Source organism: Trematomus bernacchii, unplaced genomic scaffold (assembly GCF_902827165.1).
Source record: "Trematomus bernacchii unplaced genomic scaffold, fTreBer1.1, whole genome shotgun sequence".
NCBI classification, from domain to species: Eukaryota; Metazoa; Chordata; class Actinopteri; order Perciformes; family Nototheniidae; genus Trematomus; species Trematomus bernacchii.
In genome coordinates this window covers 7785844-7804118 of record NW_022987851.1, presented here as the reverse complement: position 1 = coordinate 7804118, position 18275 = coordinate 7785844, and the positions used below count along the sequence as shown (strand labels likewise).

General features: G+C 39.9%; 2 protein-coding genes across 2 annotated transcripts; both read left to right on the top strand.

The window, feature by feature from the left end:
• Nucleotides 1-231: 231 nt before the first annotated feature.
• brca2 (BRCA2 DNA repair associated) lies at nucleotides 232-14091 on the top strand. Its single transcript, XM_034113169.1, has 27 exons — nucleotides 232-317; nucleotides 1138-1239; nucleotides 1397-1630; nucleotides 1811-1871; nucleotides 2060-2097; nucleotides 2197-2225; nucleotides 2346-2457; nucleotides 2545-2600; nucleotides 2878-2968; nucleotides 3101-3751; nucleotides 3873-8219; nucleotides 8436-8534; nucleotides 8615-8684; nucleotides 8768-9258; nucleotides 9348-9538; nucleotides 9632-9819; nucleotides 9922-10092; nucleotides 10411-10783; nucleotides 10875-11030; nucleotides 11134-11281; nucleotides 11457-11569; nucleotides 11659-11857; nucleotides 11951-12117; nucleotides 12232-12370; nucleotides 12451-12707; nucleotides 13270-13413; nucleotides 13499-14091. Exons 2-27 carry the CDS (start codon nucleotides 1179-1181, stop codon nucleotides 13859-13861), a joined length of 8949 nt encoding a protein of 2982 aa, XP_033969060.1. The 5' UTR covers nucleotides 232-317; nucleotides 1138-1178; the 3' UTR covers nucleotides 13862-14091.
• Nucleotides 14092-14632: 541 nt separating this feature from the next.
• n4bp2l2 (NEDD4 binding protein 2-like 2) lies at nucleotides 14633-18063 on the top strand. The gene is made up of 6 exons (XM_034113199.1): nucleotides 14633-14724; nucleotides 14956-15989; nucleotides 16695-16819; nucleotides 17112-17200; nucleotides 17287-17363; nucleotides 17460-18063. The coding sequence occupies exons 1-6, from the start codon at nucleotides 14716-14718 to the stop codon at nucleotides 17623-17625; spliced, it is 1500 nt and encodes a 499-aa protein (XP_033969090.1). The 5' UTR covers nucleotides 14633-14715; the 3' UTR covers nucleotides 17626-18063.
• Nucleotides 18064-18275: the final 212 nt, after the last annotated feature.

Below are 18275 nucleotides of genomic sequence, written 5' to 3'. Positions count from 1 at the left end.
TAACATTGGCTGTGTCATTCAAACGGTAGTTTATTAATGGTTCATACATTATTATCGTCAACCAATAGTAGTGTCTCCCCTTCGTTGTAAAGTAAAATTATGAATGTCTGTTTGTATCCACCGATTTATACATGACTCTTATTTTGAAATCGGACTGACTTCCGGTGTAGGACGCGCGAGGTTTGTTTTTGAAACAGCCCAACCTAGCTAGCTCTGATACTTTCTGTAAAGCTTTTTTATATGGTAGTTTTATGTTTTGTTGTCAGCATTGTGTCAAGAGACACGTCGAGACATGCCAGTCAACACACGCTGACATGGTAGGTAGAAATAACGTTAACTTAAAATGTAACGTACTTTGACGTCTGGTGTGTTTTTGTGAATGAGTAACGCTAGCAGTCAATATAAGTTCACCTCAGTGTTTTTTAGACATTGTAACCTAAGTCTAACTTAAGTCAACGCTACAATATCGACATCTATTATCAATACATCAATTGTCCTAAGTACTGACATTGACGTAAGATAGCTGAATAGCAGCTAATGCTAAGCTGGCCGTGCTCAGACTGTAGAATACATCTCATAATTCAGCAGACGAGTAAGAAGTTCTCAGATATTTTACTCTAGTAAAAGTAGAAATACTACGTTACAAGAAAAAGTCTTGCATTTAAGATCTTACTTAAGTAAAAGTACAAAAGTATTGGTATCAAAATATACTTAAAGTACCAAAATGACTTATTGTGCTTAATATCCCAATGTGTTCATCACAGCTGGTAAAAGTGGACATTATTGTATACACTGCTGCTGGATATTTAAACCTATAATTGTCTATTGTTTATTTCTTAGTTCATTTATATTTAGTATTGGCAAATAATCTGAATCTAGATAGTAACTAATATTGTCAAATAAATGCAGTGCAGTAAAGAGCTAAGTAAATTAAGTCAGTAAACATATTTGCTTCCAAACTGCAGTGATAAGTACTGTAAAGAGTAGCATAAAATAAAAATGCTCAAGTAAAGTACCCGGAAATCATACTTAAGTACACCAGCTTAAAGCTCGCTAAGGTTAACTTTGATGTTTGATGATGTTGATGAAGTTGCTGTTTTTTAACTTCTGTCATGATTCAATCTTTGTTTTTCTCAGTGCCACATGACAAACTTTAGGAATCACATAAATCAACTGGAATGGATTTAACGTTACCCTCTAAAAACATTTACGACACATACAAAGATGAAATCTGGAAAGGTAAGACAATAGTAGACGTTGCCTTTTTTATCAAAATGACACTTGAAAATATTAGGCTTTTTTTGTGCAATTACAAAAGACAAACATAATATTCTTTATATTGGAGGTTATGAACACTATTTCTATCAAATAAACTATTTCTAATTTCTCAATCTAGAGCTGGGCCCTCTGGACCCCGACTGGTTTGAGTCCCTGACAGCTCAAACGTTCACCAACGAGGGACATTTTTATGATCAAGATGACCTGTGTGCCAATCAAGAAGGAAACTTTAAAACACCTTTGGACAAAAGTGCAGTAGAGAGTCAGCTGTTTTCAACCCCAAAAGCTTTCAGACGCATTCGAGTTGTGTCACCTGAAACTGGAGATGACCATTCTTTCACCGGTGAACAAGGTAATGTCTGAAAAAAGATGATGTATTTATTCATAAATCTAAATGTATAGCACATTCCGTTAGCTCATACAGGATGTCCTCGCATATCATGTTAAATTAGTTGTTGTTAATTGTTGTTACTGACTGCATGATACACTTTCTTGATGTTTTATCTTAAAAATAATTCCTTGTATTTCCTAGAAAGAGAAACATTGCCATGGACGACAACACAAAGTCCATGTTTGTTTCAGATGTCAAAGAGGTGGGTGCAATAATTACTGCTTGCTGTCTATATGGTTTTAAAAGGTATATGTTTAATATATTCCAAATGGCAAAGTAATTATTTTAATGTGTGTAGGCATTCTAAATTAGTGCTATTTTAAAGATAATTTTGTTACTTTTATTGTCACAGCTGTTGGTAGTTTTTGATTTCTATCATGTTCTTTATAGGGGCCCAGGTGCTAGAAATGGAAGATTCCAGAGATTTGGTGAGCTACAAATATCTCTGTATTTCATCCGTTTTAATTACATTTGAAAAAAAGATTTAATCATCACTGATAATTGTTTTGCTTTTGCCATCTCTACAGATCCACTTCATACCCCACACAAATCCCCAGTAAGTGCAATGCATCTAACACTGATGTTAACTGTCATTCAGCAAATGTAACTACATGAATGTGGCATTATGGAATACATTAAGCTTTCCCCTATTTATACTGTTTTCTGAATGTTACAGGTCAGCTACAGCAAGCATATATCTGAAAGTTTCGGAGTACAGATTCATCCTGATATATCATGGACCAGTTCTCTGAATACCCCACCAGCAGAACCATCCACCCTCATTTTAAGTAAGCAAATTACTCAATTGGTTGTCTAAAATATAACAAATAAATGTATTTGTTTGTTAACTAATCATTGTCTTCTCAATTTTATAGCAAAAGCTGACGAGAGTCCCTGTCCAGTAGGTGTTTCTGCAGAACAAGATGTTGTTGTGAGTACTCCGTGCAGCCCCAACAGGCCAAGATATCTCTCCAAACCTTATTACATAATTTCCATGTTATCATCTATAAAAGACAGAATTCTGTTTATTGACATAATGTCATTTGAGGAATCAAGAGGAAGAAAAAGGGCAGAAGATTTGCACATTTAATTTGTATTTATTTAAAGGATTGCTATTCAGCGCTCACTTAAAAGTGTAGACAAGAGATTGCAGGTGTGGCATTTGAAATGGCTTCTAATTCTCTGTTTTTATATCTTGTTTTTCTTAGTTTGTACGGAAGCTTTTCCCTTCTCTTTCAAATCCATCAAAAGTTGAAGTGGTGTCACCCAAAAACAATGGTATACCTTCCGTTGCTCAAGGTACTGTGATTTCCTTTACAACTTGCATCCAAGATGGTACACTATCTATCAATAACATGACTATGAATGGCAACAGATATTACATTAGATGCATAATGCACATTATACTGATAGCTGTTTTATTATCACCAGGTGTTGTTTCCCCTGAGGCTGGTCTGGATCCAGAGTCCCACCACTCCCCTCAGAGTTCACTGAATCTGAGTGACAGTGGTTGGAAAGAGAAGCTACCAGATGCTATTGAGGATGAAGACATTCGCAAAACAGAAGCAAGTGTTCTTGATGGAGCTGAACATGTTCTCTCTATATTTTTCAGTAACAGTAGTTCAGCACTGAGAAAAGTCAAATCGGAAAGAATCAAAAGAAAGCAAATCATTCCAACCAGAGAACATGGCTGCTGCTCTACAGACATCTCGTCAACAAACGATAAACAGAGAACAGCTGATCAGGAACCTGGCAGACTTCCTTCATCACCACCTGTAAAAACGGGAGATGTTGGAATTACCCAGTGGTCTCCGTTGAGTTTATCTGAAATTCCACCTTCTACTGTAGAGGCTTCTTGCTATGATAGTACTCCCGCTACGCAAGTGGGAAACATTATTTTAACAGAACAACTGCGGAGTCACTCTGGCCAGCTAGTCAGGCCTTTGTTGAAACTTACAGACTCTGGATTTACTAAGAAAAAGAGGACATTTATTTACACTGTTGGGACTTCAAAACCACAAGTTCACGGAGAAGGAAAACGGACTCAGAAGATGGACTCATCCCCAGTGATTCCAGATTATGGTAACACATTTCTCATGTATTAATAGTGCAACAATGCTATAATATATTCTCTAAAACAAAACAAATATGTATTCTATAATGAATACATTTTCATGTTTTAATCATACATTTTTCATTTCAGGAAACAAAGTAAATGTGACACAGTCGGGGAAATCCCAAGATGAAGCATACTATTGCAGCATGGGAAAGAATGAGATGCAAAAATGGGGAAATCTCGCTGAAGATATTCTACCTCCCTCTGTACAAGCAAAAGTCCAGGATCTTGACATGTCGCAGCTTTGCAAAGAATTTGCACAAGACTTCAGTCAATCGTCAGACCCCCGTAAACTGAGTAAAGTAGCAGAGGATACTCCTGGAAATGGCTTCTCTCCATCAGCTTGTCTGTCAGCTGTGAAACGAGCTAAACAGAAAGCCATACAAGCAAAACTTCACCATGACTGTGATGGTGACAGTGACAGTGGATTCCGGTCTACAGTTGCAGATTGCACTCACATTACTGCATCATCATTTGTTCATCCTAGCTCAGAGATTAATGATCAAAGTAAACCGATGCCTGGTTTTACATCTGATATCTGCAAGATCCCTCCTTTCACATCTACAAATAAAGGAAATGACAAGGATGTTTTACAAGAAACTGAAATGGATGCCAAGCTGTCCAGTGCAACCAAGGAAAGCCAGACACTGGTTCCTGGCAGAGCAATTAAGTTGCACACAGAGAGTACATCAGCACAACTACCCAGCGGGGCAAAAGGAACTGAGGATATCATTTATGGCATTCCCTTTAATGGTCAAGCTTGTAGCAGTCTGCCAGAGAAGACCACTGTTTCTCTTCCTTCCGTGCATGCATCAGGATTTGAAACCGCTTCAAATAAAGGGATACAAATTTCCTTAGCCAACCTACAGAGAGCCAAGCATCTATTTGAAGAAACTGAGGGGGGAAAAACGCAATGTGACCAGCCCAGCAAGTGTGTCCTTGACGATAAGAAAGAAATGAGTCGTGGATCAGTGAAAAATCCAACCACCAACTCAAACAACCCACCTTCTTCAAGTGAAACAAATGAGGATATCAGTTGCCAGTTAACAGCTTCACAAAAAGCTGATGTGACTGAGCTTTGCACTCTCTTGGAAGAAGCAGATAGCCAGTTTGAATTTACACAGTTTAAAACTGCAAAGGTGAAACAACACAGTCAAGATAAAACTACCTCTCCCAAAAAAGTTGAGAAAGAATTTGACCCTGATTCACTTTCAGGTATAGATTTTGATGACAGTTTTAGTTCAGAAGAAAAGCATCTGGCGGTAACAGTGATGTATGAAAAAAGGGACTTAGTTCCAGGTGGTAAAACAAATTGTGATACACCCAACATTACAAGTAAATCCACAGGTCTTTTATTGTCCAGTGCAATCAAAAATGAAAACTCCTCGACTGAAGTTGCGTCTACCACTAAAGGCCCAAGGCTTATTCTTTCAACTGTTCACAAAACCCTTGACAGAGCCCTGCACACGGACACAAGCAAGCTGGAGAACAACAACCCTTTACTTGGTGTGGGATTTAAGACTGCAGGAGGAAACAATTTGAAAGTTTCAAAAAAGTGTTTGAGCAAAGCTAGGGCTTTGTTTGCAGATTTAGAGGAGAATCTTGTGACAAGTCAAACCTCACCAGACAAGCTGAGACGGGATCCTAGGACACAGCACAAGACTACTGTGGACAATCGCAAGGATTCATCTTTGCATGATAAGTTGAAGGAGTCTGTCTGTTCAGAAAAACTGGTCACAAGCATAAGAGATGAAAATGCTGCACAAAGTTTTGAAAACATCAAGATGGACACCACGTGTCAACGTGGGTTCCAAATGGCCAGTGGGAAAGGGATTACTATCACAGCAAAGGCTATGCAGGAGGCAGATGTTTTCTTCGAAGACACTATGGACTTTAATGATGGCCTATCAGTAAAACATCAGAAGAGCACTGTACCGTTGCCTGGAAGTGTCAGTCATAACGAGACCCTTCTAAATTGTAAAACTGTTCAAGGGATAAAAGTTCCTGAAGAACTGATCAATAACCCTGAACTGATCAATAACCCTGAACATGTGAATGCTGGACCAGCTGCACCCCATACAGATGTACAACAAAATGTAAAGATTCTAAATGTTGGTTTTAAGAACGCACCGTCTTTTGGAGATGATGCCCCTTTCCATGAAAACCCGTCGACTGCAAAGGCACTTTCATCTCTTTCATGCACAACATCTACGAGTACTGGCTCCTCTGCCATCAATAAATCCAGCAACGATGTTGGCTTTTTTACAGCCAGTGGAAAGAAGGTATCTATGTCAGCTGATGCACTGAAAAAAGCAGAGTCCCTTTTGAATGAAATGAATCCTCTTGGGGACGCAAACCAACAACTGAAACAACAAGGAGATGCTTTAAGAACAGGTCATCTCACCAACAATCATATTCAGGTTACAGCCCCTAAACATTGTGGATTTCAGACAGCCAGTGGCAAAGGAGTGGCCATTTCATCTACAGCTCTCAAGAAAGCAAAAATGTTGTTGAGTGAATGTGATGAAGTTGTAGATGAAATCAATGTGACACCAGCACGTTCAACGATGCCAGTTCCTGGTCCACAACTTGGGAAGAGTGGATTTCCTGCAGGCAGCAGTAAGCCAGTGGCATGTTCTTATGAGGCCATCCAGAAGGCAAAAGCTCTCTTCAGTGACGTCAGTTTCAGTACAGAGATCCCAGCTGTTTCAGACACCATGAATAGAGAAAAGAAACAAGGCAATGCTGAAAATACAAAAGAAATGCATTGTGGTTTTACAACTGCAGGGGGAGCTAAAGTCCATGTTTCACATACAAATCTATTAAAAGCAAAACACCTCTTGACAGAATTTGATGATGGTCCTATTTCAACAAGAGCAATGCAAGAGGCAGATACTTTATTCAATGACTGTGACCTTATGAATAGAAACAATGGCAGGCCAGTAAAACAAAAGAGAAGTATAGAACCTGTGAGTGGAAGCAGCAGCAAGAAGAAAAACCTTTCACATTTTGAACAAGATGAAAAAATGATCATAAACATTTCTGAAGAGCCTAGAATGCAAAATCTGCCATTAGTTGTGAACCATGAAAAGGTGCAACATCCTCATGATGTTGAGACTCACAAAGACGATTTTAAGAAAACACTGGATTCTATCGAAGTTGCTTCTTTACATGGAAACCCATCTTTGATGTCAAAGCCGCTTTCTCCTACATTGTGCACAACTTCAAAGAACATTAGTTCCTCTGCAGTCAATGGATTGGGCAAAGGTGGTGGATTCTGTACAGCCAGTGGCAAAAAAGTATCCGTGTCTGATAGCTCGATCACAAAAGCGAAGTCTCTTTTCAACGAAAGTGCTATATTTGAGGACACAAACAAACCGAAAGAAGAAACTTTTCCACCAATGAACGGTGGATTTCAGACAGCCAGTGGCAAAGGGGTTACCATTTCATCTTCAGCACTAAAGAAGGCAAAAACTCTGTTAAGTGACTGTGAAGGAGTTGAGGATACACCAGAACATTGCAAGCCTCCAGTTCCTGGGCCGCCACCCAGGAGTAATGGATTTCTTGCAGCCAGTGGTAAGTCAGTGGCATTTTCTTCTGAGGCCCTCCAGAAGGCAAGGGCTCTCTTCAGTGACATCAGTTTCAGTACAGAGATCCCAGCTGTTTCAGACACAAGAAACAGTGATAAGCATCAAGGCCATGATGAAAAAACAGAGAAAATACATTGTGGTTTTACAACTGCAGGGGGAACAAAAGTCAATGTGTCACGGAAAAATCTATTGAAAGCCCAAAACCTTTTAGCAGAAGAAGCTGATGGGAAGTGTCATTCTTCAAACTCATACTCGACATGCCCTCAGGACACTAATATACCAGATCCATCAAAGGTTATTGATGTGAAACAAACATGTAAGCCTTCAACAGACAGTGGCAAGCACATATTCAAATCCTCAACCTCTTTGCAAAATCCTGAGCAAGAAAATGAAACTCTTCGAAATCCAAGTCTACCTGATTGCATTTATTTTAAAGACAAGGCACATACAGATACATTTCAGTTAAAAGAAGGCACAACTAGCCCAGCATCGGCTGGCAACCTCCATGACAGCCCTGAAGAGGAAATGTCCATTGGTTTGGACTATGAAACAAATCGGACAAGTAACAGCAAGGGATGTACGGTCAAAAGGCCACAAGAGTCTTCTGTTTTAAACGCTCAGTCACTTGACCTAAGTGGCTGCACTGAAACCCAGCAGAAGTTTTTCGCCCAGGAAGCTCTGGACTGCACTAAAGCTTTGTTAGATGATGAAAGTCTAGCTGGCCAAAGTCTCTCAATGACTTTAGAAAACATGCCACTGCAAGAAAACCCAAAATCCAGCTTCAGATCTGCAGAGGAGCGAAAAGGAACAGGGAAAAGATCAGTAGAGGACTCAGATATAGCTGGTAAGTGTTTTAGTTGTTTCGATGATGCAACTTTGAAGTATTGACTATTTATTCTTCATTTGATACATAAAATACATTGTTCCCATATTGCAAATAAACCATTATTTATGACTAACTAACTAAATGCTAGTATATTGCAAACATTAATCTATGACTATATGTCACAAAAATGACTATTTTACATAAAAGGTTGCCATGCTGTTTTGAATATTCTAGGTCAGCCTCCCCTGAAAAGGCGATTACTGGAAGAATTCGACAGGACTGTTGATGATCCCAAAGGTTCAAGACTCTGTCCGGAGACAAGTTGTCCAAAAGGTAAACCAGTAGCACTGTAACAAGTTATCTTAAGAATACATATTTTGTCTTATATATTAACTCTTGGTTTTATTTTGTAGGTGTAATGAAAGACCGAAGGGTTTTTAAATACAGCGTCTCTCTCCATCCAAACATTACAAGGCCACCTGGGTAAGTTGCCTTTTAAATTGTTTGTCCAAGCAGCTGACAAAAAGTAGTAAACTTTTTGTAATGTATATTTTGTCTTACGGAAGTGGAAAAAACGATATTGAAACCAGATTGCAAAAGATGACACCAACACAGCCATCGATCCCAGGAGACAGCAGATCATCACATCCCAAGATGCCAGCGTTTGTTCCTCCATTCCTCAGGAATGCAAAGACAGAGAGTCAAAAGAATGGAGTGCTCAAGGTCAACCAAGGAACACCTTCTGCATTTGTTCCTCCATTCAAAAAACAAAGAACTATTGTCCAAGAGAGCTCCTCTAAACCACAAGAGGAGGAAGATAATAACCTCCATCTCTTTGTAACGCCCTTCAGCAGCAACACTTTTGTGCCAACCACTAAAAAAGCACAGAGCACTACAGATGTAACTGGTAATAAAAGCAAAGAAGACATTCAGACGGTGTCCTTGGCTGGCACTACAAATATAAGTGTTAATGATCAAAACGTTGCTGTGGGCTGTGGATCAGAGGACTCTTCTGCCGAGGCGTCACAAGTGGAAGATATATTGTCCCCAAGCCAAGGTGCAGTAGATGATGAATTATTAATGTCAACATGATTAACTACTTAAATCGACATAACATGGGTCAATGTTGTTTTTTTTTGTCTACAGACATATTTCAGAATGTTCCTAATGTTGAGCTGGCACGAGATATGCAAGATATGAGGATCAGGAAAAAGAAGCGCCAGACCATTCGACCTTTGCCGGGAAGTTTGTTTCTTACCAAAACCTCAGGGGCTTCGAGGACACCGTTAAAAGCTGCAGTAAATGGAAAGCCTCCTGCAATATACACCCAAAAACAGGCAAGGCCAGAAGTGTTTTGTAAAAGGATGTTTTTGTTTATAAATGAGATCACTTCCATGTAAACAGCAATTTGACTTGTTCTTGTTTATCAGCTGTATGGACATGGAGTTAATCAGCACGTGTGTGAGATCACCAGTGAGACTGCAGAATCCTTCCGCTTCAATTTACAGCAGTTCATCAGACGGGAAGCATTAATAGAAGGAGGTGGTGTGCAGCTTGCGGATGGAGGATGGCTAATCCCCAGCAACGACGGGACTGCAGGGAAAGAAGAGTTGTATAGGTATTATTGAACCAAAGTTGAACATATATTTTTGGAGAAACAAGGTGTATTTTGGAATTTGCAATAAAGCCTGAATATCCTCTTGCTCTGCACTGTCCACAGAGCGTTATGTGACACGCCTGGTGTTGATCCTAAACTAATGAGTGAGGCGTGGGCGTACAATCACTACCGATGGATTGTGTGGAAGCAAGCCTCCATGGAAAGATCATTTCCAGAATCAATGGGCAGTCTCTGTCTCACTCCAGAGCAGCTTCTCCTTCAACTGAAGTACAGGTGGGATTCTGTTCAATATTTTTCTTTAGTTTATGTTATTCAGATGTGCGCTTAGCAAGACATCCAAGCATATTAATGCGAAATGTGTACAAATATGACACCTAAATAACTAAGACGGCTTAATTATTTATCACCTACTTCTGTTTTGTGTCAGATTTAAAGACTCCATTTATTTAGTTTTATAAATAAATTAGCAGAATTGTTTTCCTACCACATTTCACTAAATACACAAAGGATAATTTGTTGATATTAATGAAATGTTTACATTTAACATGTATTACATTTGTGTTGCCTGTTATTAATTGTTATGTGTATCAGATATGATGTAGAGGTGGACCACAGCCGCAGACCGGCTCTGAGAAAGATCATGGAAAAGGACGACACATCAGCCAAAACCCTGGTCCTGTGTGTGTGCGGGGTCGTCTCCAGGGGCCACTCCACAAACCGACAGAGTTTCAGTGACACCAAGACTCCTCCAGATGCTGAAGCCAAGGTTGAAAACCCATCTGCAGTTGTGTGGCTGACAGATGGATGGTACGCCATTAAAGCCCAGCTGGATGAACCTTTGACTGCCATGCTCCACAAAGGTCGAGTGGCTGTGGGGGGGAAGCTGATCATCCACGGGGCTCAGCTGGTGGGATCACAGGATGCTTGCTCTCCTCTGGAGGCACCTGAATCTCTCATGTTAAAGGTACTTCAAGAGTGGGGCCAAACGCTATTCTATCTCTCCACAAGGATACCAAATAACAAGCATTTGGATAATTAATTGTTTTTGTGTTTAGATATGTGCCAACAGCAGCCGACCCGCACGATGGGATACTAAGCTGGGATTTCACAAGGATCCACGGCCATTCCTGCTTCCTATCTCCAGTTTGTACAGCAATGGAGGACCGGTAGGATGTGTGGACGTTATTATCCTGAGAAGCTACCCCATACAGGTGCGTGTGGTCTCGCATTGATATATTGTTTCTGTTATTTCTGGAAGCTCATGTTATAATCCCTTTTGACAATATGCTTTTGACTGTATGCAAATTCTTCCAGTGGATGGAGAGGAAAACAGATGGAGGGGCTGTGTTTCGCTCTGTTCGTTCAGAAGAGAAGGAGGCGAGGCAACACGACAGCAACAAACAAAAAGCGATGGAGATCCTGTTTGCTAAGATTCAAGCTGAATTTGAAAAGGAGGACAAAGGTAGGAATCATGTTTCCAGCATGTTATGGACAGGTTCAAATGGAAAAAGTTTTGTTGTAGAGCATGTGTCCCATGTCTGAGTACTCTCTGCATCCAATGTCTCTCTCACCACTTCTCCTGTCTGTCTTCAGCTCTACTTGTTAAGGCAGGAAAAATATAAAATTGTCCTCCACAGGTAATGGCAGACCTCAGCGTAGAAGACGGACAATTAGTCGTCAAAGTATTGCAGGTCTTGAAGATGGAGAGGAGCTGTATGAAGCAGTGGGGGATGACCCGGCGTATCTGGAGGTGATAAGACATTTACTTAACAGATCATTAAAATAATGTCTGTCATGAATAGAGATTTACTTTCTCTCTTATTTCACATGCATGTCCAGGCTCAATTGAGTGAACAGCAGGTGGAGACTCTACGTAGCTACAGATGTTCTCTGATGGAAAAGAAGCAGGCTGACCTGCAGGATCGCTTCAGACGAGCTTTAGAAAATGCAGAGGAGAGCGAAGGTAGCTGTCCCAAGAGAGACGTCACTCCTGTGTGGAGGCTCTGCCTCGCGGACCTCATGGACCAACCTGGCAGTGGTGTGTCTTCATTCTTTCTCAGTTTAAATGTACACTGGTTGCTTTAATGTATTTACTACTGTTTTCTTATACTAATGTTTTTGTGTTTTGTAGTCTACCAGCTGAACTTTTGGCGACCTTCCTCGGATCTTCAGTCTTTACTGAAGGAAGGCAGTCGATACAAAGTCTATAATCTCACAACTTCAGACGGAAAGAAACATGTTGGTAACACAACTGTTCAGCTGACTGGGACAAAGAAAACACAGTTTCAGGACCTCCCGGTAGGCTACTGTAGAAACTATCAGTGTGTATATGGACTTCTAGATGAAGTATTTATAAAGTCAGATAGATGATGGAAATAACTAATATTACCTAATATTTGTTTTATCATTCAGGTCTCTCGGGAATGGTTATCAACACATTTTCAACCGAGAGTCTCTACCCATTTTGTGGATCTTCAAAACACAGAACTGCAGCCGCAGTGTGGAGAAGTTGATCTCACAGGATATGTCATCAGCATCGTAGATGGACAGGGTAGGTGAATTATTATTTCTTTACTGTTCCTGATGTAACTCCTTTCTAAATAAAATGATTGTTTGTGCTTTTGAACACAGGTTTCTCTCCAGCATTTTATCTGACTGATGGGGAAATGAACTTTGTTAAAGTGCGCTGTTTCAGCAGCTTTGCTCAGTCTGGCTTGGAAGATTTGGTAAAGCCAAAAGTTCTGTTGGCTCTGAGCAACCTGCAGCTGAGAGGTCAGTCCACATCTCCCACGCCTGTTGTGTACGCTGGAGATCTGACCGTCTTTTCCACAAACCCCAAAGAGGTTCATCTGCAGAAATCTCTCTGCCAACTCAGAAAACTGGCCCAGGTACAGTGCTAAATCCTCAGACCTATGAAGCCGCTGAAATGTGTCCAAAACTGTGTTTACCATTTTCTCAATTAAGAATCCTTGTGTGCTAAATGCTGGATGCTCTCACAGCCAAAGTGCCTGATGTTTTGACGAAATCACAAATGCATTAGCTATCATTGAATTAAGGTACAGGTGCAGGTGATGGTTGATGAAAATGGAAATGCTAAATAGGAATAGCAATGTTTCTCAAATATCAAGTAATGTTTGTCATACTTACTTAACCTCTAAAAGACGTTGTAACAGTATTTGAAATCCATTTGTTGAAAATGTTAGAAAACTGAAAATGTTTATCCAATGTGGCCTCTAATATTGAAGTATTGTATGATTGTTTTCATTTTAAACTTCAAAAGAAACACTCGATACACTCGATTATTCTTTAAAAACACACAGGTGCATGCTTATGATCAGATAATAATTGTTTTGGTAATCTTTTCCCTGACCTTAACCACATAGTATGTTTACCTTACCTTTCTCCATGTCCTTGGTTTTATGAATTAAAATGTCCATCTTGTGTTTTCAGGGTCAGGATAGCTTCTTTACAATTGCTGAGGAGAAGCTTTCACATTTAGGGAAACCTGATGGCAGGAGTTCCTTCTCTTCTCCAGCTCTGCAAACACGAAGCACAGCTTTCACAACAGTCAGAAGACTGGACACAAGCACAAGTGTGAGTTCATGTCCTTGCTGTTTGGTTCATTTGCTCTCATAACAATTTAGATATATTGATCAAATAATGTGTCCTTTTTATGCAGGTGACATCTCAGCAGCCAGTCCGAAGCCTTGGATCCTTCACACCTGTCAGCAGGAAGCCTCCTGCAGCACACTGCTCCACAGAGAAAGACCCCAACAGCCTGAAGAAGAGGAGAGCTCTGGACTATATGTCTCGTATCCCGTCCCCCCCACCTCTTTCCCCGTTTGGCCCAGTGGCTTCTCCATGTGTAAATACGACATTCAACCCCCCTCGGAGGTCTGGGACTGGGACACCTAGCACTTTAAAAACTGTACAGACTCCAGCTCAGACACCTGTTGAAACTCCAGTGGAGAATGAGTGGGTGAATGACGAGGAACTAGCTATGATTGACACTCAGGACTTACATGTTGCTGATCTACTGTAGGTACACAGACTGTGAGATGACAAGCACGCTACCACTTTAAAAAGAATATAAAAACTGTACAAATTACTGATTTTAACGGCTTATGGCGACATAATGCTCATATTCTGGCGTTGTTGACTAACTGGAGACATTAAAGAGAAGAAGTCTCTTCAGATTACTAAAATCACTTCATCCTGATCTTAATGCTTCAGTGTACTTTTCTTATATAAAGTTCAGAAAGTTAAACAGTACATTCCTTTTCGGCTCCATGATTCCCTTTTTCAAACTGTTTGAGGATAATTAAAGTAGGGCTGACTTCTATGCAAGTACATTCTATGATAAAAATACATATTTCTATAAAGGTAAATGCAATATTAAACACATTAACAATCATATGTGTTATTTTACAGTGGCTAAATTGCCTAAAAATGCCTGTGTCCACTGTGACAAAAATGGATCAAAAAGTGCAAAAATGTTTCTTGTTTGTATCAGTCCCAAAAAATTGTGACAGAAAATTGAAATAACAAATACTCACTTTATAAAAAGGTAGATATACAAATCTAAAATATATGATTATTGTAAAGCTTGAACAAAAACATTGATTATAATTGCGTCTACTTCCAGACATATTTAGTTTCGAAAGGATCCTCATGTTATATTCTGCATAATAATGGCCATCTTTGAGTGATGACCTTTAGCTGTGTCACACTCAGTGACTGTATATCACACTCCAGTCCAGCTGGCGGCGCTGTTCCAAGCCCGTTAGAGAGGAGAGAAGAAGAGTGACGCCACTTCCGTAAACACAAGGCACCTGCAACACATGCATGCTGTTCTTTTTTTGAAGGTTGTTTTTTTACGTTATTAATGCATCTTGAATGTATATGGTGAGTAAAACGAATAGTAACATTAACTATGTTTAAATAATTTAAGGCCACAGAGTTGTGTTTACATTTTTCACCGTCTTAACTAGTTCGTGAGTAAAACTAACGGGTGGATTAGTTTCGGTTTTAGCCTAAGTGTACTATCTAATGATATAATAATGAAAATAACAACACATTTAAGGTTTTAATATTATGTGTAATGTGTCGCCTGTGTTTTACTCTGTTACCATGCAGATGTCTCATACTGGATCCTCCTGTAGGATCTTTCATGACGTAAAAAAACATTGTGTGGGTCAGCGTGGAAGAACCGGTAAAGATGACTCTGCTGACAAAAACTCCAAATCTGTGAGCAATCACTCCAACAGTCGAGAGAAAAGTGTGAGGGAGCGTGTGTTAAAGAAGGTAGGGATCACTAGCACCACCTTCATTGGTCCAGCATTTCCTCCTCCAAAACCAACCAAAGTCAAGTCTGACATTGAAGACACACTGAGTGAGTTTTACAAAGAGCTTGAGAAGATCGATACACCTGATGGTGCTAATAATAATCCAGGGAAACAACATTCTCAAACACCCATTACTCAAACAACATCTACCAGCAGAGGAACTCAGGATACACGTGAGGAAAATGTACTTTATACAAGCAGATATGCAGAAACAGATGGCTGCCACAGAAGCAGTGGGCAGAAACAGCCACCCTGGTCACACTGGTATCAAAATGAGCCATATCCCAGAAGACCAAGGCCACCTGCTCCTTCTCAAAATCAATGGCGTTATCCTCAAACACCGAACAGACCAACAAACCCAGGCTTTCACAGACCTCCATTCCATCGCCCACCACCTCCATCTGCATTCCCAAATCCACAAAACCCACCGCCACACATGGATCAAAGCTGGCGAGGTTCTGGAACAACAAACCAGTCTGAAGATGAGTCCCATTTTCCAACATTTTCCAGCTCAGCACCTTCCAATGTAAGCAGTCACCCCTCTCAAGGCTTTTATGGAGATTCTCTACACCACTTTGACAGGGATGAACGGGATTTAAAACTTGATGTACACTCTGATAATGTAAATGGTGGATGGTCCAGAGAACGAAAAGAAGAATTGCGTCAGTTTGGTGAAGATTATGACAGTCACCAGAGATTTGATTCAGAACATGAACCGTGGGCGAGTCACTGCCGACCCCCTGCCAACACGGACACACACCCTCCTCCCTTGGTGCTGATCTTGATGAGGGGATTACCAGGATCTGGGAAATCAACACTTGCCAGGTACGACATTAAAGGTGGGGTAGGTAATTTTGGAGAAACCAGCTCGAGTGCGCTAGAATTTGAAGATACACAGCCGGAAAAAATCTGCCACTTCCTTATAGAGCCCCTCATCCAACACACACGAACGCGCACATGACCAATGAGGGCACGAGATAAGTTTGTGCACAGATGGAAGGCTGACAGGCAGGTAGGCCATCCAGTTATTTTAGCTGGGCTGGCTAAAATGATCGTCGTGCTTTTTACAGTACTACGGCTTCCACAGATGACATTTTTTCATAGATTTTTTGTCAAAGCACTTAAGATATTCATTGCTATCGGGATGTTAAGAGCATTCCATGGAATATAACAAAAAGTGTATCTCGAGCCGGTTTCTCAAACTTACCTACCCCACCTTTAAGTCTAGATAATTAGTGCATTTGAGTAGAGCTGCAATGATTAGTCGCTCAAGGGAAAAGTAATCAACAATTTTTGGTTGTCAATTTATTGTTTGTATGTTTCTTTAAAAAATCATTAAACCAAATATTTTTGTGGTGACAAAATAAGATATTTAAACACTACCATGGACTTTTTACATTTTACACAATACATCAAAAATAATCTACAGATACATTGATAATGAAAAGTGTTTGTTAAAAGAGTTGAAATCCTAATTTCTAAGACTAGATGTATTACTTTCATTGTACATGTGTCCCATCTTTCTCACAGACAGCTGCTCTCCACTGGTCCCAGTGGGCTGATACTGAGCACAGACGACTTCTTTGCTCACAGAGAGGGGTACAACTATGAAGCACGTCTTCTTGGAGAAGCACATGACTGGAACCACAACAGAAGTATGTTTTGTGTAAAATCTCATTGCGTCATCACAAAGGCTTTTCTGTCAAACTTCAATCAGGACAGTCTTTGCTGTGTGAGAGTGTTTTCAGACATATGAAGTTTAGTTATTTTGGTCCTTGTTTTAAGCCAGTGTTGTCTCTGCTTACAAAGTGGAGGAATTAGGGAAGTAACACGTTATCTTGAATAGATGGCAGATCATTTATGGTTTGATGAGATTTCAATTTCCTTGAGATAAATACTTTAAATCTTCTTTTGTGTCATATTATTTTGTTTACATTTCTCTTTCAGCTCAGGATGCTATGCATGATGGCCGATCTCCCATCATCATCGATAATACAAACGCCCAAGCTTGGGAAATGAAGCCATATGTAAAAATGGTGGGTATAGGAATGAAAAATGTAAATGAGAGTTTTGTTATGGTCACTTCATCGATCCTAATTAAAAGTCCACATTTTTTCAACAGGCCCTGGACAGAGGATACAAAGTGGACTTTTGTGAACCTGACACCAGCTGGAAGTTTGATCCTTTTGAGCTGGAGAAGTACAAGTTCTTAATTATCATATTATATTTGCATACCGTTGCAGACTTCTAAAAATGTATAGAAACACAAATTACAAGACTTTTCTCTCCCTCCAGGAGGAACACGCACGGTGTACCAATGGAGAAGATTGCACAGATGATGGATCGTTTTTCATTTCCCGTATCTGTAGACATTGTGATGAATTCACAAGAGCCGCCTCACGTGAACCAGAGACGCCAACCAGAGCAGCCACACGGGATGAGAACCAGAGACTTCCATTAGTTTTTCACAATAACTAAACCAGCCAAATGTTTTTACTTGAAGACCAAACTTTTTCAGTGGTGTGAATATTGTTAAATTCCTTTTTTATGTGATTTTATGAAGCTATATTTTTGTATATTCTATATACATGTAAAGAAAGATTACTTATTTTTTCTGAAGAGGTTTTCAGAATTACATATTTACATGAACCATCTTTGAAAGGAAATGTGCATTATTTTTGCATTTTGTATTTGATGGCTGGTTTTTCAGAACAGTCCTTTTTGCAGTACAATATTCAACATGAAAAGGCTGTTCTTGCTGCCTCCCTGTTGTTTTCCTCTGGTCTTAATTGGTTACCAGTTGGTTGTTAAGTTTCTGTTGACTTCTGATTCCTTGAAACTGCTAGAAAAGAGGAAAATAATGTGGCGAAATGTCCTTAATAAACAAATGTTATTTTCTGGTAAATAATGAGTTTTAAGTCACCTTTTTCATTAAGGCAACGAGCTGTTTTTATCAATGCGTGAATGGCGCCCCAAAAGCCCATTTTCTATTGTCTCCCAGAATGAGCCAAATATCTTCACATTTAATATAGGTCGTTGGTTAGAGACAAATACGGTGAATATCTTTCGATGTAACCGTATAAAACGAAATGATTGCAGGAGAAACAGGGC

Excerpts from the sequence above, each read along its gene's own strand:
- brca2 (XM_034113169.1), top strand. The coding sequence starts at position 1,179 with ATGGATTTAACGTTACCCTCTAAAAACATTTACGACACATACAAAGAT. Across the intron at positions 2,098-2,196 it reads TGGAAGATTCCAGAGATTTG|ATCCACTTCATACCCCACAC; the intron begins GTGAGCTACAAA and ends CCATCTCTACAG. Across the intron at positions 10,784-10,874 it reads CTGAATCTCTCATGTTAAAG|ATATGTGCCAACAGCAGCCG; the intron begins GTACTTCAAGAG and ends TTTTGTGTTTAG.
- n4bp2l2 (XM_034113199.1), top strand. Across the intron at positions 15,990-16,694 it reads GGGAAATCAACACTTGCCAG|ACAGCTGCTCTCCACTGGTC; the intron begins GTACGACATTAA and ends TCTTTCTCACAG. Across the intron at positions 16,820-17,111 it reads TGACTGGAACCACAACAGAA|CTCAGGATGCTATGCATGAT; the intron begins GTATGTTTTGTG and ends TTTCTCTTTCAG.